Genomic DNA, 23439 nt, shown 5'->3' with positions numbered 1-23439 from the left:
AGTACCGGAGTTTCAAAATAAAACAGGAAATACAGCTTAAGCATTAAACATGGTCATGCAAAAATCAAAAACGTACAAAAAAAAGACAGAATTAAAAAAAGTAAAATAAAAAATAAATAAAAAACAGCTGTGATAAATGACTAAGCAACATGTTCATCATTATCACCTGTGGTCGATCTCATCGAGACTCTATTGACTGTGGTGATCTAGTGCCACCGTGAGGTGAATTTGAGCAAAGTTTCCTCTCGATATCTTTCCATGGGTCGGGATCAGAGGTGTCAAGTAACGAAGTACAAATACTTCGTTACCTTACTTAAAGGGGACCTATTATGAAAAACACGTTTTTTCTTGTTTTAACATATATAAAGTGGTCTCCCCTCACCCTGCCAACACAGAAAAGATGATACCCCATGAAAATCTGCAGGTCTGCTCCCCACCGCCTTACAGAGTCCCCCAGTGTCACGTGGTTTCTGTGAGCCGTTTGGATTTGTGCATTTTCTTTACGTCACCAAAATGCAAACCACGCCCTCGGTGGACACGAACCCGCGTCATGATGTTGCAGCTTTAAATGTGGCTTCTGAGAGTCAGAGCACGGTTACTTAGGGTGATTATAACGAACGACAGCTTAGACACCAGCGTAACAGATTGTTTGGATGCAGACTAATAAAGCATCTGCAGTGGCGTACGAGATAAACATCAACAAGTTACACCATCTGAAGTGTTAATTTATGGGAGTCAGCTCATGTCGATGTATTTAAAAGGCCGTTTAAGTTATATTAATCAAAAACTTTACTAAAGTCATGAGTTAGAACCAAAAACAAGTGCAAAAAGTACTAAAACAATATCCTTATATTTTAATGTCTCAGTATTTCAAAACAATGACAAGCTTTTTCAAAACGATTGCTTACATTATAATGAAGCTCAATCAATAAAGAGTTGTGATTTAGTATTTTAAACAGAAGTGTCAAGTAACAAAGTACAAATACCTTTGTAGAAATTTTGGTTATCTATACTTCACTGGAGTAATTATTTTTCAGACGACTTTTTACTTTTACTCCTTACATTTTCACACAATTATCTGTACTTTTTACTCCTTACATTTTAAAAACAGCCTCGTTACTCTATTTCATTTCGGCCTTTAAAAAAAAACTATCCAGTTAAATTGTTTCAGATGTTCTTGTCCAGTTTTGTTCTTACATCCGTTCCCTCAGATTCCTGCAACTAAACTTGGATGTACATTCCAATAAAGGTTAGGATAAATGATAACATGCCTCTGAAGTTTGACTTTTTGCACCATTACAATACTTATAGGCAACTAGTCATCATATCTCCTGCTCTCTGAAACACATGTTAATGCTCAATAGTACACATATATGGTTCTTTAATATATTTGCATTATACTAAGATGCATTCACTTTCAATGACTTTTGTCCTTAATGGCTTTTTTCCCCCTTTATATTACTTTTATACTTTTATACTTGAAGTAGTTTTGAAACCAGTACTTTTATACTTTTACTTGAGCAAAAAACTTGAGTTGATCCTTCAACTTCTACAGGAGTATTTTTAAACTCTAGTATCTATACTTCTACCTGAGTAATGAATGTGAATACTGAAGACACCTCTGGTTGTTGATTAAATGCATGACATTCCAGAGCCAGTATTTAACGGTGATGTTGTGGACGCAGGTGAGCGACCAGCTCGTGGAGATCAACGGGGACAGCACGGCAGGGATGACCCACAGCCAGGCGGTGGAGCAGATCCGTAAGGGAGGCCACCGCATCCACCTGGTCCTCAAGAGAGGCAACGGCTACGTGCCCGACTATGGTGAGACCCAGCTGGGATTTGGGATCATTTACATTAGTATATAAGAAGAAGGGCTGTGCGATTAATCGATTTTAAATCTAAATCAGATTTATTAATCAAGACGATGTTAAAAAAAGGAAAATGGGAAAATGGATATTCCTTTTTTGCAGCTGGCTGCATTACAGACAGAGCTCGTCTAGTCATCTTTGTTTGGTCAAGAAAATTGTAAATGTTGTCACTTTACTAAACTCAAGGAGGATTTACAGTGTCTTTCAATTGCACTTCATTCCCAATAGGGACATTTGTTTGCTATTTTTCTTTAAAAATAAAGATAAAATATTTGAAACAATTTATTCCATTGTCTTTTGTAGTTTTACCAAAAAAATCAAAATCGAAAATCGGGTTTTCAGAGAAAAAAAATCGGGATTTTATTTTTGTCCAAAATCGCCCAGCCCTAATAAGAAGCATTTTTTTAAAATAAATAAATAAAACAACAGAAACCAGGAAAACTCATGTCCTTTGCATGTGATGTATATCGTCTTTGGGTTGTGTTGTCTCCTTTCTCCTTTTTTGTGGGATATATTCTAACCAAAATACTTTCTACTTTTTCATTCTGTCCTCTACTTCTTTGATACCTTCCGCTTTTTAACCCACAACACCTTTGCCTCATTTGCACTTTTTTTTTGACATCCTCATCCTCTACTTTTCCCTCTTCATTTGTCCTGACTTTCTATTTCCAACATTTCCTCCTGCTCCCTTCTCTCCTCTCTTCCCGTCTTCTCTCTCTGCCTCTCAGTGGAGCTCTCCAGTCTGTCTCTCTGTATGACCAACTCCAAGCTAGGCGAGCCTTGCTTCTATGTCATTGGACGGACAGAGAATACGCGGTTGGTAATGGTTCCTGTTAGTTCTCCCATTTTTCTGTCTCTCTACTGTACGTGCCTCTAACCAGCCACCGCTGCTGTCAGTGAAGGATAGTGTAAAGCCTATTTTGGATTTCCTTAATTAGTCATGTGCAGATGTACAACACCATCCTGCTTGCCAAATTTAGTTTCCGTCAAATCTGCCTCCAAGCAGAATTCTCCGATCCTTACAGCCTGTGTCGGCGCACGGTAACGGAACGAAGGAAATGGCATCATTGTACTATGGCTACGGCTATTCTGCAAACTGATAGCAAGATGTGTGTTGTACCCAGTACTCGAGTTGTAAAAAAAAATCAGGGGGGATGGTGCATTTTATCATATGGGGACAGATCATTTGTGCTGATTACAAATAATATAATATATTACAAATAATAGCACTGACCAAAACACCTGCAGAAATACTGCAGGAATGACATAGCAGCAGTTAAATGCAGCCTTCTGTAAGCTTTAAATATCCACTGGGCTTACATCAAATACATCAAAACACAACAATAAAAAACACTTTTCTGAACTTATCAATATGACTCTGTCCTTCACAGGATAAGTAACATGGATCACTGCAAAAACTCACAATCTTAACAAGAATATTTGTCTTATTTCTAGTTAAAATGTCTCATTTTAGTAAAAAAAAAATCTCATTACACTTAAAACAAGACTCATCACTGGAAAAAACAACAATTTTCACCTGTTTCAAGTAGATTTTCACTTAAAATAAGTAGAAAAATCTGCATGTGGAACAAGATTTTTTTGCTTGTAATAAGAAGATAAATCTTGTTCCACTGGCAGATTTTCCTACTTATTTCAAGTGAAACTTTACCTGAAACAGGTGAAAATTGTCACATTTTTGTGGTGTTATTTTTCTGGTGATGACTCTAAATGTTGAAATAGCAGTAAAACCACATTCATTGATGAAATGACATAAGGGATGGAAAGGGGGGATGGCAGTTTTACAGGGGGGATGATTTGGACCGTTTTTATTTCAGGGGGGGATGCCATCCCCCCTCATCCCCCTCAACTCCAGTACTGACTGTACCACAAATAAAGCCTATACTTAGATAGAAATCCAGCTGTTGTTACTCAGGCTGACCTAATGCACCTTTTGAATAGGGAGAAACATGTTTTTAATCTCAGGTCTATTAAATGAACATTACATAATGCTCTGTGATGCCAGAGATTTTTGGAATCCGTCTCTCCGACCTTCCTATTCACTCTTTTTTTTTTCTCTTCCTCTGTCCGTCTTACTCAATGTCCAGGCCGTGACCACAAGATCACCGTCCCCTCCCTCCTGTATAACCCCGAGGAGCAGGGTTTGGCTGCAGTGAACTCCGCCGAAAGGAGGGGGCACAGTTCCAGGAAGATTAGGAGAAGCCGCTCAGAGGAAGACAAGAGGGGGAAAGGGACAGGGAGGAGGAGAAGAAGAAGACGGGGCTCGGCGGGAGGGGAACGCTCGGGTTTACAAAGCCCCTCCCCTGAGCGGGGAGAGAGGTCTCCGGAGGCCAAGGACAGCAGGAGGAGGAGGAGGAGGACGAAGGCGGAAAGAAGAGCTCAGAGTTTACCCAGAGACACCACGGTGAAGGATGGAGAGAGTGGCAGGGAGAGGGAGAGGGGGACGGGGAGGGGGAGGAAAAGGGAGGAGGACAGGGGCAGGAGCAGAGACAGGGAGGGGAGTACCAGCAGGAGCGTAGAGGGGGAGAGGGAGGCAGGGGGGGGGCAGGAATCACCTGCTGCTGAGGCAACGATGCAGGAGACAGAACTGAAGGAAGTGAGTGAAAGAGTGGATTCAGAAAAAGAAGAGAGTGAAAAGGAAGTCATCCTACCTATCCCAAACCCCGCCCAAAGGCTTCCCAGACCCCTGCAAAACCGGGAGGAGGAGACTGACGACCACTGGGACATGGCAGCAGAGTATAGGGGACTACGGAGAGACGAGGAGCAGGGGGGAGACGATAAAAACGTTGATGCGAAGGAGGACGAAGAAGAGGAAGAAGAAGAAGAAGAAGAAGAAGTATGGTCCATTTCCTTTAAGAGGCCTTTACCTGGCGTTGCGGTGGTGGAGCCCATGTCGCAGGGAGAGCCCTTCTCCTTCCTCACCCGCACGCCGTCTGCAGAGCAGCTGGGCGATGATGATGAGTCCGAGTCTGGAGGCAGCCAATCAGAGGGCAGCGTGTCTGCCGCCAGCATCTCAGGTCTTTCTCTGGCCGCCGCAGGGGCGGGCTACCGGAGGGCCGTGGCCCCGCCAGGCCCGTGGCTCACGCCCAGCGGGCACAGGCCGGCCCAGTACGCCCAGGAAACGTACAGTAGGAGGTGAGCAGAGCAGAGGGGAGGAAGCAGAAGCAGAAGCAGCGCCGTCTCTTGTCTTTTCATCGGAAACCAAGTCCGCATCAGCCGAGTGATTCTGTTTCACACTGTTAGACCACTACTGGCTTTTTTCTGCAGCGAACCACACTACCAACGTTTTTCTCTCTGAGTCACTTTGATATCAACGGTAGAAGTCATATTCTTTGTGCCTTTTGCAGCTGATCTCTGACTGATGTTAAATTCCTTTTTTTAACTTATACCTGAGATCTCTACCAGTATTGTCCTTCAAAGTTACTTTTTTCTGTCACTGAGCTGCACTTTTCACTTTCAGTATTTTGCTTTTTCACCTTGTTTTTTTCTCGACCTGCTTCCTGTTTTTCACTCGCACATCAGCTTCTCCGCAGCGATTCCCGACTGTTTTAGCCGAGCGTCCTCTCTCTTAAGTAGCGCCTACGACTCAGAGACTTGTACCTCGTATCTACACCGAGCAATAATAATGCAACTCTCCAAGACTGTCAGCCATCCATCTCCACTGCACTGCTGAGTCAGCGGAACATGTTTGTACAGTTTGTCTTACGATCTGTGGGTACTTGCCTCAAGTTGTAACGTTGTTCCGTATAACCAGATATTTGATTGTGATAATCCAAATCCCTTTGGGAAGCAGGTGTGAAATCTATATCCTGTAATTATTTGTAGAGAGATAAGTAACAGAGTGTATTGTAAATACTACATCTATTGAATCCCTGATTTGTATACGTGTAATGTAATATAATATATCATAAGTCTAAATATATGAATATATGGAGTATAACTATATATTACAAAGAAAAGGTAACCATTCATGTTATTTATTATTGTGTGATGACAAGTAACGTGAAAACTGGTACCCAGCTTTTGTGAAAGTTTCAAATGTAAACAGAGACCGCAAACCCCATTTCCAGAGAAGTTTTTAAAGTTACTAAAAATTCATCCAAAAATCTTTATTCATTATTTTTTTTAACTTTCAAAAGACACAAGCATAAAAGAAATAATTTCCAGTGTCTTTGTGATCAACTGACTATATTATATACTATATATTATATACTATAATATTTAACAAATCCAGAATTTTATGCCAGCAATAGACTTCAAAACAGTGACTGACAAGTTTATTGAGTATATAAATACAGCATTGTGGGAGGTTTTACAACCATCAAATCTTTACAGCGGAGGATGTCATGATCAGGTATTAGATAAAAACAAAAAAAACTACCATATTTTCTGGACTATAAGCCGCACCTGCATATAAGCCGCATCCGCTCTATTTTTTAAAAAATAATTAAAAAAAGATATACAAGCCGCACCCGCTCTATTTAAAAAAAAAGATATGCAAGCTGCAGATATTTATGTTGTTAGATTAGATATTTACTACATGTACAGAAGGATTTTGAACTGTAAATTTAACACGGCAGCAACTTTGCTGATTAAAACGGGACAGAACCAAGAGAAAATAACCGCTATTAATTTATCTGTTTGAAATCTGCTTCTACCTACTTCTATCTGCTAAAGAAGAAGTAGCGTATTCTTCTTTGCATTTATTTTGTCTTAGTTTTGATTCTAATTCCGGTTAGAGTGCTCCGAGCGGTGGAAGAAAAATCCACCTTTGTATAAGCTGCATGGGTCAAAACCTATGAAAAAAGTAGCGGCTTATAGTCCAGAAAATATGGTATTCACCATCGCATCACTCCCTCCAAGCAAGGGCAGGTTGTGGCTCACCACTTTGTGTTAACGTCAGTCACAGAATCATTCATTCATTCAAAACTGCAGAGAGCATGATCTTTCTGCAGCTACCAACCCATAATATTGTGGAAAGATCTCAGTGCTGAAAGGCCAATACCAGAAACCAGTCAAGGATAAATGTGACCTTCAAGTGGTCATGCAGTACTGCATCCCAAGCCCTAATCCCTCCATGACCAGTATAGTTACAATTCCTTGGAAAGCCACTGTTACCCCACACAGCAACACCTCTGCACCCCGCATTGTTACCCCAGACGGTTTCACTGCGGAGGGATTCATACTGACAGCAGAAGATGAAAACAAACACCATTTCATTTGTACTTGTGTCTGTTGCATAAAGGGACAAACCAATTAATGCTTGACTTCAGAAACACGTCCTAACTTTTCTGGAACTGGATCTTGCAGTGTAGTACCTGTCATAAATGAATGTTTTGTAAAATGCTGCTTGGGTGTGGTTCGGATGCTCTTATCTTTGTTGTACCCTACTACAGAAATCAGCAAAAGATGCCAAAAAATATGCCTCCAGTGTGCATATTTACAGTACTGTTACTGTTGTGTATGTGAGGTCAGAACAAAACCACTATCTCAACTCTAGAGAGTGCTGTGCCCATCGTGCCACGTACAGTTGCCTTGGTAACAAACCAGTTTATCCTAACCACTGAATTTTCTTACTGTGAAAACCTTTGCCTAAGGTGTCTGATATAGTATAGATGGGTGGGCTATTTAATGATTTCAGTCATGCCAAAAAAAGGCCCTTACTTTAAATCAGCAAAAGGAAAATCAGAAGAATCTGATGGTGAAATAGCACATAATTTTCTTTTGCTCAGTGTTAAAAATAAACGATAATAAGTCAAGCTATGGACAAACTAATAGGAATTAAGCTGAACGGATACTGTGAGATGTTATTTTTCTATGAAATTATCTTTTTTGAAATACTCAGGTTTTCAGATACTTTGCTCTAGACAAGCCATTAGGAGAAGAAGCTACAATACGCACTGATTTCACACCATTTTCATGTCAGAGCGGGTTCGTATCATTTAAAAGTCAAAGCAATATTATGTTGATTCTTCGCCGCGGCATTATGAGATGCAGACTGTTATTACGAGTCGTTCCTTCAGCAACAAAAACCGTGGAACTAAATCCAACTGCTTTGTGTGCCCAATCCATTTGTTTGCACCTCTGTGCTGCCCAGAACAGCAGCGCGGTGACCAAACAACCATGCTGTATCCTCCAACCAATGATGACCACACGGTGTAGCATGGTAGGCTATATATGAGAGTTATTTTATAAAGTTTGCTAATATTCTTTTACATTTTGATTTCTTAAAAAGGGGATTGTTGGGCTGGACTGTAAGTGCAAATAAAGTGCTGAACCAATTTCAGTGGTCATTGATGTCTTATGTCTGGAACTCTAAAAACACAGTAAAGGACAGCAGATGGCAGCAAAAATATAGACCACAGTATGAGCCTGTGTGTGTTAAGAGAGAACATGTTGAGACTGTTTTAATGATACCATTATAGTGTGATGTAGAATTAAAAAAAACTGTCAGTTTACCTGTACGTATTTATTCATAATTATAATAAGAGGGTCAAAAGTGATAATTTTACACGGATCAATTATTAAAAATCTCCTTTTTAAGAGAACATGAATTCCTCCTTTCGTATGCAGGCTCAGAGTTCACTCTAAAATGACTTTTTTATTATTTACAGTGGACAGAGCTCACCTGAGCCATTACTGATGCGGCTCCTCAGTAAAGATAGGGCTCTTAAGCTGCCACTAAAAATACCATCGCTCTGAGGCCTGTTTCTCTCTCTCTCCCTCTCTTTCTCTTGTTGTCCTAAGCCGCATCCTTCTGTTCAAGTCAGCCGAGGAGAAAAGGGAAAAAAAAAGAAAGTAGGAGTAATATCAGCGCTTCTCCTCGTCCTGTTTGGATGCAAAAGGAAATCCACTGAGAATAATGCTTCTAGTTTTAAGATATATATATATATATATATATATAAAAATGTATTATCAGTAAAGTATGCTACTAAAAGATTGTATCGCAGTGCACAGTGTTACGGTACCTGTGCGCCTTTTATTCATACAATTAAGTGAGTGAAATTGCAGAGATGCAAAATGAGACCCTAAAAGCACTTTCAAAATAAAATGTCCGGTTTTGCAGATTTGTTATAAAAACTTTACAGTAGCTCATATTTGTAGCTTTGGTTCAGAGGTGTCAAAAGTATTCACATTCATTACTCAGGTAGAAGTATAGATACTAGAGTTTAAAAATACTCCTGTAGAAGTTGAAGTATCAACTCAAATTTTTTACTCAAGTAAAAGTATAAAAGTACTGGTTTCAAAACTACTTAAAGTATAAAAGTAAAAGTAATGTAAGGGGGAAAAAGCCATTAAGGACAAAAGCCATTGAAAATAAATGCATCTTAGTATAATGCAAATATATTAAAGAACCATATATGTGTACTATTGAGCATTAACATGTGTTTCAGAGAGCAGCAGATATGATGACTAGTGTCCTATAAGTATTGTAATGGTGCAAAAAGTCAAACTTCAGAGGCACGTTATCATTTATCCTAACCTTTATTGGAATGTACATCCAAGTTTAGTTGCAGGAATCTGAGGGAACGGATGTAAGAACAAAACTGGACAAGAACATCTGAAACAACCACAACCAAATTCATTCTATCCGGATGGAGCAATTTAACTGGATAGTTTTTTTTAAAGGCCGAAATGAAATAGAGTAACGAGTTTGTTTTTAAAATGTAAGGAGTAAAAAGTACAGATAATTGCGTGAAAATGTAAGGAGTAAAAATAAAAAGTCATCCGAAAAATAATTACTCCAGTGAAGTATAGATAACCAAGTATTTGTACTTCGTTACTTGACACCTCTGCTTTGGTTTGGCGCATTCATTAGATATTTGCAATTAAAACTGTGGATTTCTTACCACCAATATACAACAAAAAAGACAAAATGTTAGATAAGATAAGAGACTGATAAAATTATCATGTGATAGGATGAGACCATTCTGTTTTGGCAATGCAGAAAATTCAAATGCTTTATTAATATTGTCATTATTATTATGTTCATATAAAGTGCTTCATGGACATTGCTGTAGACAAGGCAGTGTAAAACATTTGTCAATTACTCACAGTAAAACAGGAACAATATGGTCCTTGTGTGCCATATGAGTGAGTTTAATGTGAATGTGTGTCATTGTTTACCTATATGTGGCCCTGTGATGGACAGGTGACTTACCCGGGATGTACCCCTGCCTTTTCCCTGAATACAGCCGAGACAGGCTCCAGCAGATCTGCATGGCCCTGAATAGGAATAAGCAGGTATAGATAATTGATGGATGAATTTCATTATCTCAAAATGTAAGCTTTTAAACAGCTCTCTTGGTCAGTGGTGTGCACTAGAAAAGGCCAATTTGATGCAGAAAATGGCACTGACATGTCACATACAATGAGAAATGCAAAAACCTTAAAGAGGATGCAGAAAGCACTGCCCAGAAATAATAATAATAATAATAATAATAATAATAATAATAATAATAATAATAATAATAATAATAATAATAATAATAATAATAATAATAATAATAATAATAATAATATTAATATTAATAATAATAATAATAATAATAATAATAATAATAATAATAATAATACATTTAATGTATTTAAGGTTCCTTTCAGGACACTCACGGTCACCTTTACAGTGCACACAACATTGTTTAAAAGAGAAAAAAGGACAATAATATAAATGCAATAAATAAAATCAGGAATCAGCAGTAGCCTAGAGGGTGAGAAATTAAAGTAATAGCAGTATATCAGAAACTCAGCACTGAAGTATAAACATTATAATATTTGATATTTATAATATTTGCCAACAAAACAAAAGCACATCTCACAAACATGATAAAAGAACCCAACAATGATTCACAAGAAATAATTTGAAACTTTTCTTTCTTTCAGATACTTGCTGTTCTGCTTTTTTGAAATGCAAGAGTTTTCTGAAATGTGTTTCTGACAGTTATGTTGTCTCTTTCTTTACCTGTCCTATTGTGTTAACATTTTATTACTGGGGTTTATTGTAACAAAAAAAAAAGAAGTAAATTCATATTTATTTTTACATGGGGCTCTTTAAATAATCAATTATTTTGACTCTTGGAGTCTTCATTATTTGTATGGGCAGCATGTTTTCTATTGCAAATCAATCAGTTGCTCGTTACCAAATAGGGTTTAGCAGGGTTTAGGGGTTTAGCAGGGTTTAGGGGTTTAGCAGGGTTTAGGGGTTTAGCGGGGTTTAGGGGTTTAGCAGGGTTTAGGGGTTTAGCGGGGTTTAGGGGCCTGCATATAACACTATTGGGTGAATGGGTAGATTTGTTTATATTCATGTACAGCAATGGGTGTGTGTCAATGTGTGTGTGTGTGTGTGTGTGTGTGTGTGTGTGTGTGTGTGTGTGTGTGTGTGTGTGTGTGTGTGTGTGTGTGTGTGTGTGTGTGTGTGTGTGTGAATATGTATGTGCATATGTGTGTATATAGATATAGATATATATATATAGATATAGAGCATAGAGATGGAGTTAATATAGAGATAGTATGGTGTAAATAAGTATATTTATATAAATATTTATATGGGCATGTGTGTACAAATATATAGAAATATTCAAATATGTGTGTGTATGTATGTAAAGGTAAGTGTGTGAGTACAGCGTGTGTATAATTATAGTATAGTTAGTTAATATAAATACTTGTTAATAAATGACTAGTGAATGGGGGTAGGATTAAATAAGTTTACACTTCTTCCTACTCCTTTTTCACATGTAAATTAAGATATTAAGTGTTAAAGGATGAAATTATTTGTTTGTTTGTTTTCTTTTCTTTTCTTATCTTCGCTTTTAATTGTTGTCTTTTACATGTAAAAAATAAAAATCAAATCAAATGCACGCGACTTCAGCATTTTATTGTGAAGGTTCCTCCCGGAAGTGGCTGGGTGTTGCCGCTGAGTGGCTGGAACGCGCTCCGGAGGAGCCGCACACACGCGCCGCTGCAGCTCAGACCGAGGAGCCTTGGAACCTGAAATCAGCTGCTCCGCTCACTCCAGCTGCTACCCGCTCTCCAGCTGCTGTGTGCGGGGAAACGAGCCCACACCGAGACCCGGAGACCACTTTATCTCCGTGTCCGAGGACATACCATCACAGTGCAGCTTGAAGCCCGGACCCTGGCTGTGAAACCCTCCTGGATAGTTGGAGCCGCCGAGACGCACCAACTCCCTCCGCCTCTCTGGACGCGGGAGCTGGAGGAAAACTCTGCGTGATTCTCACATGAAAAGGCCCAGAGACGCACAGTTTGGGAGCTGAATTTTCAAACCCCCGGTGATGCGGCTCTGGCCGAGCCCAGGGCGGGATTCTGGGGTCCAGAAATGAACTTTGTGGTGTAACTTGTGCGCACTTTCCGCGCGCTGAAGACGCGCCATGGGCTGAGAGCTGACGGACAGCAGGACCTTCGACGTGGGAGGGAGCACAATCTTCTCTTATGTAATAATTGACAGACAGCGCCTGATAATAAGTGGTAAATCATAACTGGCATCACCCCATCACCCCCCTCCACCCACCCCCCCTTTAGACTGCTTTTTTAAAATTGATTTACAATGAAGTTAAAGCTCTTCATGCAACAACGTCCATAGCAGGATGTATCGCTGGTGGACAACGCTGCCTCCCTGTTCCTCTTAGAGAGGCATCAAGGCAAGAGATCTTAGTCATAGATTATTGAAAACACTTAATGAGACAGTCCTTCCCTCTTGCATGATCTCCTTTTGCAAATCTCTTTGTTTTTTTTCTTTTTAACATCTTGCTCAATAAAATGTTAATCATGATTCCCCAAAGGCTTGAGCTGCTGCGAGATATCAGAAGGACTGTGACTTCACGATATCAGACAGTCAACAGTGTTGGAAGTTTCTTTCTGAGCTTTAAACTGTTTCCATGGCTTTGCATCACTTTTAACGGCTACTAACATGTTCTAATGCTCATTCCTGCCCTCATCCTCGGGGGGTGATGTAGTCACTTTGAACTCCTCGGTCTCTTCACCTCTGTGACTTCCTGTTTCTGAGTAAACCAAGCCGATAGTCCATCCTCACCAGAGCCTTGCTCGGTCCCTCCCTCCCCCCCAACTCATCAGGGCTGGTGGGGGGGGTGGATCTCGGACCCGTGGCCGGCCGTGGTCCCACCCCGGTGGGGAGGCTCCCGTCATGGAGACCAGTCCGGAGAGCCCCAACCGGGCGGTCGAGTACCTCCTGGAGCTCAACAACATCATCGAGAGTCAGGCCAAGCTCCTGGAGACGCAGCGGCGGCGCATCGAGGAGCTGGAGGGCCAGCTGGACAAGGTCAGCCAGGAGAACCAGGACCTGAGGCAGGAGCGGCCGGACCCCCCGGAGCAGAACCACAACCACAGCCAGCCCCTGTCCCTGCCCTTACACCACGTCGGCGGGGCGGCTGATGGCGGCGGCGGCGGTGGGAATGGTAGCACCTCCACGACTCAGGCGGCCCCCGGGTCGGCCACGGCCCCGGGGCCCGGCAGGGAGAGGAGGACCCACACCAGGCTGACCCGGGGCCTCTCCCGCAGCTCCTCCACGGCTGGAGAGCGGCTGGAACGCACCGACAGCACCGACACCAACGCCAGCTCCAGCTTACGCAGAAAGTAAGTTCACTCAGCACAGCGGCTCCTGCTGGCGCCGTCATTGATAAGTGTCTTCCTGTTGTCCCGCAGCGAGGGTTGGTGACCCCCGACCCGTTCCCTGCGGCCTGTAGGGCCGACCACAGCGACGAGTAGCAGGCTTTTATTCTGCAGAGATCATCCCCACAGTAATTGGACCAAAGCTAAATGGGATATTTCAATACATCTCCATAAAAACATTTTCAGAGTGCTGGAGAATTACGGCTAAAGCGATAAGTGCTCAAGGAGCTCATTTGCTCGAGAGAGTTTGATTAGTGTAATGATCTCTGTCCAACATGTGCGGTGTGTAGGTGGGAGTAGTAGTACAATGAAAAGGAAAGACTTCTCATTATTTGAGGTCCCTTTTATGAAAATCCACCCATTATTTATCAAAACGACCCTTTATTTTCCACTAAACTCTGGACTGATTGGTCTTGGTGATCCCCTGATTCCTCCCCTCCCTCATCTCAACGCTCATCTGAAGGCTAGAGCATCTCTCCACGCACACGCAGATCGAACCGTTGTTGCAGCGTTGAGCCTTGCGAGTTGGCAGCAACTTGTTCTGAAGAAAGTACACAGTGAAATAAACTTGCAGTCTTTTTAGATATACATGTTTTTTTTTTTGTTTTTTTTTTGGTGCACAGTCTCGCTGGATTCAGCTCAGTATCTGTTTTCTTATGGCCCCAATCCTCTTTATTGATTCAGGTTCACCCAAATCCCTCATCGCTCTGGAGCCGTCTTCTCTCAGCCGCCGTCCTCTCCGGCTCCAGCTCCCCGTCCCCGGAGAGGACTTAGTCATTACACAGAAGCATATATTAGTTATTTATGTGGGTGTTTGATGCACTGCTGCTGAAAAGCAAATGTAGATCTCGCTGTCCCTCCTTTTGTTAAATACTCATCGCAGCTGTGGCTGACTTTGGATCTCCGCTCTGACAACCGAATCATAAGTTTAATGAGGAGTTGCCCACTAGAACCATGTTGTCCCTGTCGGGCAGCGACCCTAAACCAATCCTGCTCTGTTGGTCAGTGACGGTATGTTCTCCTCTAATCATGGATCTGATGCGAACCACACGTCCTTGGATTGTTGCTGCTCACATCTCTCCAAATATGGTTTAAATCAGGTTAAAAGGAAAAAGAGTGAAAGATGGTGTGACAGAAGAGGGATGGAGGGAGAAAGAGATGACAGGGGTAGAGAAGTGACTCTGCGACCTCACTCAGCACGCCTCAGTCTAAAAGAGAAAAGGTGGAACACACACACTGCTTTGCCATCTGTCAACAGGGTACGGGAGCGAGGGAGGCAGAGACGGGAGGAGAGGAGAGGGGAGGAGAGGGGATCTGGCCTTTTTCCGCTTTTCTTTTTTTGGCTAATCACTTTTAGTTCCTCCAGCAGGAGTTGTCATCTCTGCTCCGTGGCTCAGTTTGGACTCCAGACTGAAAGAAACGGCTCCATTTTCTTAGTCACGCATGTCGGAAAACCCTCAGAACAATGTGGCATCCTCCTCTTTATCCCGGCGATGCGCCACGAGCAGCCGTCCCGAACGCTGCCCCGTTAATGGCCGTCCAAACAATATGAGCTGGAGGCCTCGGGGCTGGTGGGGGGGGTGGTTGATGTCAAGCCCCTCCTCCAAGAAGCAGCGGGGTGGAGGGCATCGCCGGAGCTCGCTGGGGGCGCAGCAGATGTTTCTTCTTTGTGATGTCAAGAAAAGTCATGCAAAGTCAAACATTTTGAGTGCGTGCGTGCGTTGGGAGTAGTGTGTGTGCTATTTATGTAACGTTGTGTTTCTGTGAGTCAGATATGTGTGAAAGAGGCAGGGAGGCTGGCACCCCCAGGGCACGGGGGAGTCATGGGTGTGACCACAGGATGATGAGCGTGATCCTTGGACGAGTGTCTGTCCCAGCGTTGCTGGAGTTCCCACCGGCCCGACCTGTACTGACCCTGCTGGGATGGGGTGACAGTTGCACGGGCCACAGATTGGACCCGTCATTATGGGCCGTACATGTTGCTGCACCCGAACAGCTCTGGAGATGAAAGGCAAGGGCAGCTGGAAGTCCCGACAGCAGCCGCACAAGAGATGATACTCAAAGAAGTCATTACATAATGGAGGGAAAAAAGAAATAAGAAGGCGCTGTGCTGTCTTCCTCCGCTGAGTGTCACAATGGGGAGGTGCTCGTGTTTCCACTCGTCTCTCCGCTCCACTCAGGGCTCCACTCCTGCACAAATGGGCTTTAGTTCGGGAATTTGGAGAGCCGTAATGGACCTTTTTTGTTTCAGAAGCAGCTCAATTTAGCTAATTTTGTGTAGCTCTGCCATGCAGAACCCCATCTCCTTTATACCCCCCCCACTCCACCCCTGCTATCTCTCACGCTCTTCCTCTCACATACCCACGTATGTACACTCACTCGCTCCCCCTCTCTTTCTCTCTGTTTCCCACTGCTGCAGATATGACTCAGAGAAGCTGCAGAAATTACTTTCCTGCTCTTGTCTTTCTCTTCCCCTCCGAGCTCGCCCGCTTTTCACCCCGTAGTTAACCCAAGCATGAGCTTTTGTTGCCCACTGAATATTCCTTTCCTGGCGCAAATTAGGAGCTGATAATATATTCTGATTTGGGCCTTTTGGACCTGTAACAACCTATTGTAACCCGGATAGCTGAGATGAACCTCGGAGACGGGAAGGGGGCCCCCCGGGCAAATGTGTGGGTAAGCTCAGCTGAGCCTGTTCTGACCTGCTCCAATCATGCCACATTATGTGGTGTAATGGTGGGGGGGGGGCAATCTGCCTTCTCCGGATTCGCTGTGACTTTCTAGAAGAAATCCGTTTCAGCTGCAGCTGCTCATTTCTCAGGATCCATGTGGGTTTCACAATGTTTGAATTAAAATACCACAATGGCACTAATGATGGCAGTGATGCATTTGAGCCTGACGTAAATTTAAATGATGGATACGTGTGTGTGTTTGTGTGTGTGTGTGTGTGTGGGAGGCAACTGTATGTGGGTGGTGCTTTTTGCCTTCTAGTGATGTGAATGTTCATGGCTTCATGCTGTGTGTGCAAAGAAAAACATATATACTTGTGTTCATTTATATTTAGCCGTCCACTACTCTGGACCCATGAAGATATGTTTTAAATCTCCACCCAAGAAACAAAAAGCACCTGCATTTCATCTCAACTGCAAAGAATCATCATCATGATCATGTTGCAGCAGAGCGAAGCAGTAAAACTGTAGTTTTAGGTAAAAAATAAACGACTCACCCCACGACTCAAAATACAAAACAAAACAGACTTTATTGGGACCCTTTACCACAACAGCCTTTTTTTTATACCTTCAAGATACAGGAAAGAAAACTAAAGGCCACCTTGAGCTGAAATATCTCTCTGAACTAGATCAGATTTTAGCAGTGACATTTGTGAGTTCATAAAGAGCTGGTGTTTGTATCATAACAAGAGAAAGCTGCCTCTGACGGGAGCATAATGGTGAAAGGAAAAAATCACCTGAATCTCAGGTTTGGTCAGCCTGGGCTAAACATTGGTGGAAATGTAGATATCCAACACTCACGATTCCTCTCAGAAGTAAGCGCCAGCATTGGTAGAATGAGAAGCGTGATCATGCCAGGAAGAATCATGGCAAGTAAATCTGTGTGTTATGACTGTATAAAGACCTGGACAAACTCTTGGTGACATCACCCACACGGTTCTGAAGAGCTGATTGGAGAGCTATTTCTTGGACGTACGTTAGATGCCGTTGTGACAAGAGCCTACTCCCGACTGACATTCATTCTGATCCAATCTGTCCATCCACCCTCATTTCGGGTGTCGGAACTAGGATCACCAGAGCCAAGATGCAGCCGATCAGCAGTCCATGCCCTCTACCCATTTTATCTTTAAAATAAGTCACAACTCGCTTGCCACATTCGGCAAAAAAGTAGCTAAAGTGATGTCAGCTGACTGTTTTACACCATTGACCACAATGTAGGTGTCACTCATGCCCTTATTTTTCGCATATATTTGTGGCTTTATATGATTTCATCTGATGAAATAATAATACAAATTCACTTCCAGCACATTTGTCATGGACGTGAAGGCTAGGCATGGAAACCAAAACCCTTTCTTGTAAATGTATTAATGGATAGCCCCTTGAGATGTATCATCTCGTTTTCGAGGGGGTCCAACAAAAAACATACAACACAGTACAAAACAGTTACATACAACATACATAATACATACATAAGGCTCTCACACACAAACCCGCCCACACAACAGTCCCTAAGACCTACACACCTGAAGAACACAGGTAAACACTGCATATAATGCAGTAATAGCAACAAGAACAACAATATTAATATTAATAATAGTCATTATCATCATCATTATGATACAGTATATGAAGAAATAGATACATTGTATATAATATAAATAAATAAGAATAAAATGAGAGGGCAATACCACTAGAGGCAACAACATGGTTTATTGAGGTTGGAATATAGTGAGTTTTTAAAGCAGCACAACGTAACTTTCAGCTTTTCTGAGTTTGGCGGCATCTTTTGGACAAAAGTGGTAGTGCTTTACCAGAAAGAACACTACGTTTCCCATGAGCACCAGCGCGGGCTGCCGGAAAATTCCTGTCCCGTCGCGTGCATTTGTTTTGAGAGAAGACGGGACGCTTTTCTGTTTCACCAAGTGAACAGACGGAACGCAAACAAAAAGATGTTAAACTGCTGGAAAGGAACTGGAATTTACCGAGATACCTTAAACAAGGAAGCCAGGGAGCAGTATATGGAGAAAATAATGATTATTAACGGTCTGGATCCATATGAAATCCCTACTAAAGAATGGAGCTCCTCGTCTGAGCGCCACTCTTTAGAAGGATTTACTGCCGCAGTTCTGCAGAACCACCGTCTTCGGCTACCTTGTTTAGGAGTGTTTGGCAGCTGCTTTGGTAAATGTTTGACTCGCCATGTGTTTCAATAAATTAGTATAATAGTATAACATACAGTACATGTTTTGTATTACTCTTACTTTTCTTTTCTTTTGACTGCTTTGAAGAGGCTCCGAGGCGTGAGCAATATTTTTTTTTCCTCGTGAGATTATTTTTTTCCTCTGCAGCTACAAATCAAATAGTTAATATTTTTTCCTCAACAAAATTAATCGCACCGCAGAGAGCTGGCCAACAACTGCGTTTAGCTGGAAAAGTGGGGAATAAAACCCGTTTGAATGATCCGCCCCGGTCTGTGAGTGTTTGTTTGTGGTTTAATAAACCCGTGTTTTGATCCGACGCCCGTCTGTGTGCGTGTTTGTTTGTTTACTGAGGAACGTTATGTTTGGTCGGACTCGTTACAGCCGCGATCCAACCGAGCCGACGACTCTTTTACTCTTTTAATTTATTATCTCAGATAATTGGCCGGCCTCCGTGGTTCTGCCTCTGAGCAGGAAAGCGGTGAAAAGTTAAACCATTAGCGATCTTTTCCCCACGTCTGTTGTGTGTGGAGCTGCTGCAGCCACAACGCAGCAACTGGTTACCAGCTTCTGCAGAGCTGCGCTTCACGCCACGCCCATTTTCGTCTCGACTACGAATCGGGAAGAAGGGGGAAGTGAAGTATGCCGTAAAGCAGTCAAAGCCGTAAAAATGTGTAGTTTTTTAGTGTGGCAGGGTTCCTACCATGCTCCTCAAAGTTACATAGTGCCAGTGAAGGTGATACAGACCCCTCAGACCATGACAGAGGTTCATTAAACCTGTTGGAAGTTGATGTACCATCACAATGACTCTGGAAATATGATATTAAGGTGGAAAAGTTACGTAGTGTCGCTTTAAATAGATGTAATGAATTAAGTTTTCTTATATTAATGGGTAAGTTGTTCCAGTCTGATGGGGCTTTAAACTTAAAAGCACGTCTGCCAATTTCTTTAAAGGTTAAAGGAACGAAAAAGAAGGGCTGCTGAGTGTTTCTGAGAGAATATGAGGATGTATATGGAATCAGATATTGTTTTAAGTAAGATGTATAACTAAAGTGGATACATTTGAATATGAGTTGGACCCAGTGGTATTGTCTTCTTGAGCTGAGGGGAAACCAGTTTAATGATTGATACATGGAGCAGTGGTGAGTTTGGTATGGGCACCTTAAGACAAATCTACAGAGACTGTTGTAAATGACATTGAGAGGTTGAATAGGATTCATAGGTGTTCTGGTAAACAACTTCAGCATAATCTAAGATGGGTAATAATAGTTGCGTGACAATTCTTTTCCTTGTTGGTAGAGTAAAACAGTTTATTGAACAGTAAAGGATGCCTAGGTTGCGATGTAACTTGGTTGTGATGGACTCAATATGATGTTTAAAAGAAAATAATGGGTCGATCCAGAGGCCGAGGTGTTTGAATGTGGTCACCTGCTCAAGGGGTGAGACATCATTGAAAAAAATATTAAGATCTGGGTTATTTCCAAACCCTTTCTTTGTTCCAGGCTGTAAATACACTGTAAAGTTGGAAGTTTAACATGAGGGTTATTACTGATAACTTGCTTTTGGAGCCAGCCTCCAGTGGTCATTGTAGGAACTGTTAACATGTGGACTAGTGGTTTGATCACGTGGAAATACCTTGTATATCCTTTTTCTTAAAGATTTGCCATCACTTGTTGAACATTAAATTAGTGAACAGGTGCTGCTAACCAAATCCGTTGTAATCGATCATCCCGGTGTTCCTCCCAGTGTTTCTTTTTAAGCAGTGGGCGAACAAGAATAAGTATTTAATCTGCAAAAGTTACCTCCAGAGTTTAAGTTGCAGTGGCAGAAAATAATTTGACGGAGGAGGTGCGTGTTCTCTTGACTCTTTTAAAAGTAATTGTTGGATGGTAGCTCAAGTGACCCGGAGGCTTATGTGTCCATATGTGAGTAAATGGGCAGAAAATGTTTTCTTTTCTTTTTTAAACAAAACCGCCCCCTGTCCTGTAGTTTAGAAAGTTTAGAAGCCCTCACGAGAAAAAAATATTAAAATATCATGATATAATACGGAGAGATTTACTCATTCAGTATGCACATAATTGATTCAGTAAACATGGAAAATATCTGTTCTTTGATTGCCATTACATTATCTCGATGATTAAAATGTATTCTTGTAACAGCAGCAGCAAAGGAGAAAATGAATGTGTTTAGTCCACAGTGCCACAGCATTTCGCTCAACATATCCATCCATCCATCCATTTTCTTCCGCTTATCCGGAACCGGGTTGCGGGGGCAGCAGTCTCAACAGGGATGCCCAGACTTCCTTCACCCCAGACACTTCCTCCATCTCTTCCTCCAGCTCTTCCGAAGGGAGTCCGAGACGTTCCCAGGCCAGCAGAGAGACATATGGCCCTTTTCCACTAGTACCTACTCGCTTCTACCCGCCACGCCCCCGTCTTGCGCATTTCCACTACGGGCCGAGGCGGGTGGAGCCGTGCCAAGCAGATACTTTTTCTGTAACCATTCTGCCGAGGTTCTAACCGGGCTGAGCCGGGACTATTTCTGACGTCACTACCCTCCGCTCCACTGATTGGTGGGGGGGCCGTCAGACGTTTGAATCAGGAAGCGGGAGTCAGCGCGAGAGCGACTGGCGGCTCGCAGCGATTTTATTATACAGCGCAAACGTCTGTTTGGTGATCCAACTCTGAGGTGCAGATGTTCATAAACCTGGTGGCTGAGGAGAGAATTAAAAAAGGGATGTAGACGGGCGATAAGGAACGATCAGATCGCAGAACGCTCTGTTTTACTCTCAGCCGCTCGCGGCTCCAGCTGATTTCTCATCAGCGCCGACACAAACAAAGGGGTTGCGCAATCGAGTACGTCACAGCAGCTTCACCCCAACCTGACCACTTCTCACCTGGCTGTGGAAAAACAAACGAGGACAAAGCGGGTGCAGCCGGGACGAGGCGTGACGAGCCGTACCGAGGCGAGTCGGGCTGAGTAGGTACTAGTGGAAAAGCGCCAATAGTCTCTCCAGCGTGTCCTGGGTCTTCCCCAGGGTCTCCTCCCGGAGGGACATGCCTGGAACTCCTCCCTAGGGAGGAGGGACATGCCTGGAACACCTCCCGAGGGAGGAGGGACATGCCTGGAACTCCTCCCTAGGGAGGCATCCAGGAGGATCCGATATAGATGCCCAAGCCACCTCAGCTGACTCCTATCAATGTGAAGGAGCAGCGGCTCGACTCCGAGCTCCTCCCGGGTGATCGAACTCCTCACCCTATCTTTAAGGGAGTCCAGTCACCATGAGGAGGAAACTCATCTCGGCCGCTTGTATCCGCGATCTCGTCCTTTCGGTCACTACCCAAAGTTCATGACCATAGGTGAGGGTAGGTGCGTAGATTGACCGGTAAATCGCGAGCTTCGCCATTTCGACTCAGCTCCTTCTTCACCACGAAGGTCCGGTACATCGACCGCATAACTGCAGACGCTGCACCGATCCGTCTGTCAATCTCACGCTCCATTGTTCCCTCACTCGTGAACAAGACCCCGAGATACTTGAACTCCTCCACCTGAGGCAGGACTTCTCCCCAGGTGGAGAACCATGGCCTTGGTTTTGGAGGTGCTGATTCTCATCCCTGCTGTCTGAGGTTGGGGCTTGAAGACGAGCGCCTGGTGGCCGGGTCTTTGCCCATGGGACCCGGCCGGGCTCAGCCTGAAACGGCGACGTGGGCCTGCCTTCACGTAGGCCCACCGCCTGCAGGAAGGACCATGATAGGCTGGTGCCATGTGGTCTGGGTAGCAGTCGTGGCGGGGCCTTGTCGACCCAATCCCTGGACTAAAACCCTCACAGTGGGGACATGGAATGTCGCCTCGCTGGGGGGAAGGAGCCGGAGCTTGTGCGTGAGGTTGAGAGATACTGGCTAGAGATAGTCGGGCTCACCTCCACACATAGCTTGGGCTCTGGAACCCAGCTCCTTGAAAGGGGCTGGACCCTCCACTACTCTGGAGTTGCCCAGGGTGAGAGGCGGCGGGCTGGTGTGGGCTTGGTTATAGCCCCTCAGCTCAGCCGCCATGTGTTGGAGTTCACCCCGGTGAACGAGAGGGTCGCTTCCCTGCGCCTTCGGGTCGGGAAAAGGTCTCTCACTGTTGTTTGTGCCTACGGGCCGAACTGCAGTGCGGAGTACCCGACCTTCTTGGAGTCCCTGGGAGGGGTACTGGATAGTGCTCCAACTGGGGACTCCATTGTTCTACTGGGGGACTTCGTCATCTACTGGGCAATGACAGTGATACCTGGCTCAACATGTCATTGGTGATAAAAACAAGAGGATTTGTTGAAAACTTAGACATGCAGACATGAAGCTGGCACTCAAGCAATCCAACTTTGTCATCAGGCTACTTCAGAACAGAGACCTTTTCTTTCCACCCACACACTTTGGGATCCTTGCAGCCCCCCCTCTCAAATGTAAACTTTTCATGACTGTGTTTTTTGGGAAACATTACTCATCTCTTAGCTCAAGGCCTCTGTAGTTTGAAAACTGGATGCTCTCATACAGGATATTTTTCTTACGTCCTTGCTTGTTGCATCTTCTTGATTACTTCAGCTTCTATACAGGAAACCAGGATGTTTAGCATAAAGCCAGCAATCATGTTAAATGTGTGTTTATAGTCTGCACCAAAACTTTTAGTAGGGTCATATATCAGATTCTTGAAGCAGTAGGTCACTGCTGCAAAATATGTATGGTGGAAAACACTAGATCAGCAAGTGTGACCACTTCTATAAAAGCTGAAGCTTCAGCAGTCTGCTGGTCTGCAGCGTTCACGTGTCTTAACATGATGCCAGAAAGGAAAGACATCAGCAGTGATCTCAGGGGAGCAATTGCTGCTGCCCATCAGTCTGGGAGAGATTACATGGCAGTTTTCAGTCAACTCACAGTCCATCGTTCCACAGTGAAAAACATCAAAATAGGTGCAAATCTTCCTGCGAGTGGATGCCCCAGTAAC

The 23439-nt window shown here is 43.4% G+C and overlaps 3 protein-coding genes across 7 annotated transcripts in view; all 3 read left to right on the top strand.

The window, feature by feature from the left end:
- The window catches only part of LOC133456700 (membrane-associated guanylate kinase, WW and PDZ domain-containing protein 1-like), a 66566-nt gene extending 62385 nt beyond the window's left edge, over positions 1-4181 (top strand). Inside the window, exons 17-19 of one of the 2 annotated variants that reach the window (XM_061735241.1) lie at positions 1686-1824; positions 2600-2691; positions 3977-4181. In XM_061735241.1, the coding sequence (XP_061591225.1) occupies positions 1686-1824; positions 2600-2691; positions 3977-4045 (300 nt within the window). In that variant the 3' untranslated portion in view covers positions 4046-4181. The remainder of the gene's footprint in view (positions 1-1685; positions 1825-2599; positions 2692-3976) is intronic. The other variant, XM_061735242.1, reaches the window with a different exon arrangement.
- A 257-nt stretch (positions 4182-4438) lies between these two features.
- On the top strand, positions 4439-8161 carry LOC133456703 (chromo domain-containing protein cec-1-like). The gene has a single exon (XM_061735246.1). The coding sequence runs from the start codon at positions 4462-4464 to the stop codon at positions 5026-5028; it is 567 nt and encodes a 188-aa protein (XP_061591230.1). The 5' UTR covers positions 4439-4461; the 3' UTR covers positions 5029-8161.
- Positions 8162-11859: 3698 nt separating this feature from the next.
- iqsec2b (IQ motif and Sec7 domain ArfGEF 2b) overlaps positions 11860-23439 on the top strand; it is a 48307-nt gene continuing 36727 nt past the window's right edge. For all 4 annotated transcript variants that reach the window (XR_009783815.1, XM_061735237.1, XM_061735239.1 and 1 more), the window contains exon 1: positions 11860-13496. Coding sequence is in view for 3 of the 4 variants with exons in the window: in XM_061735237.1 (XP_061591221.1) it covers positions 13048-13496 (449 nt within the window). In the remaining variant the exon portion in view is untranslated. The remainder of the gene's footprint in view (positions 13497-23439) is intronic.

The sequence above is a fragment of the Cololabis saira genome, chromosome 12, assembly GCF_033807715.1.
Source record: "Cololabis saira isolate AMF1-May2022 chromosome 12, fColSai1.1, whole genome shotgun sequence".
NCBI classification, from domain to species: domain Eukaryota; kingdom Metazoa; phylum Chordata; class Actinopteri; order Beloniformes; family Belonidae; genus Cololabis; species Cololabis saira.
The sequence above is the reverse complement of the archived record's forward strand: the minus strand, read 5'-3'. Positions and strand labels throughout refer to the sequence as shown.

Bases quoted from the DNA above. Each gene is read 5' to 3' on its own strand.
- LOC133456703 (XM_061735246.1), top strand. From the start codon at position 4,462: ATGCAGGAGACAGAACTGAAGGAAGTGAGTGAAAGAGTGGATTCAGAA.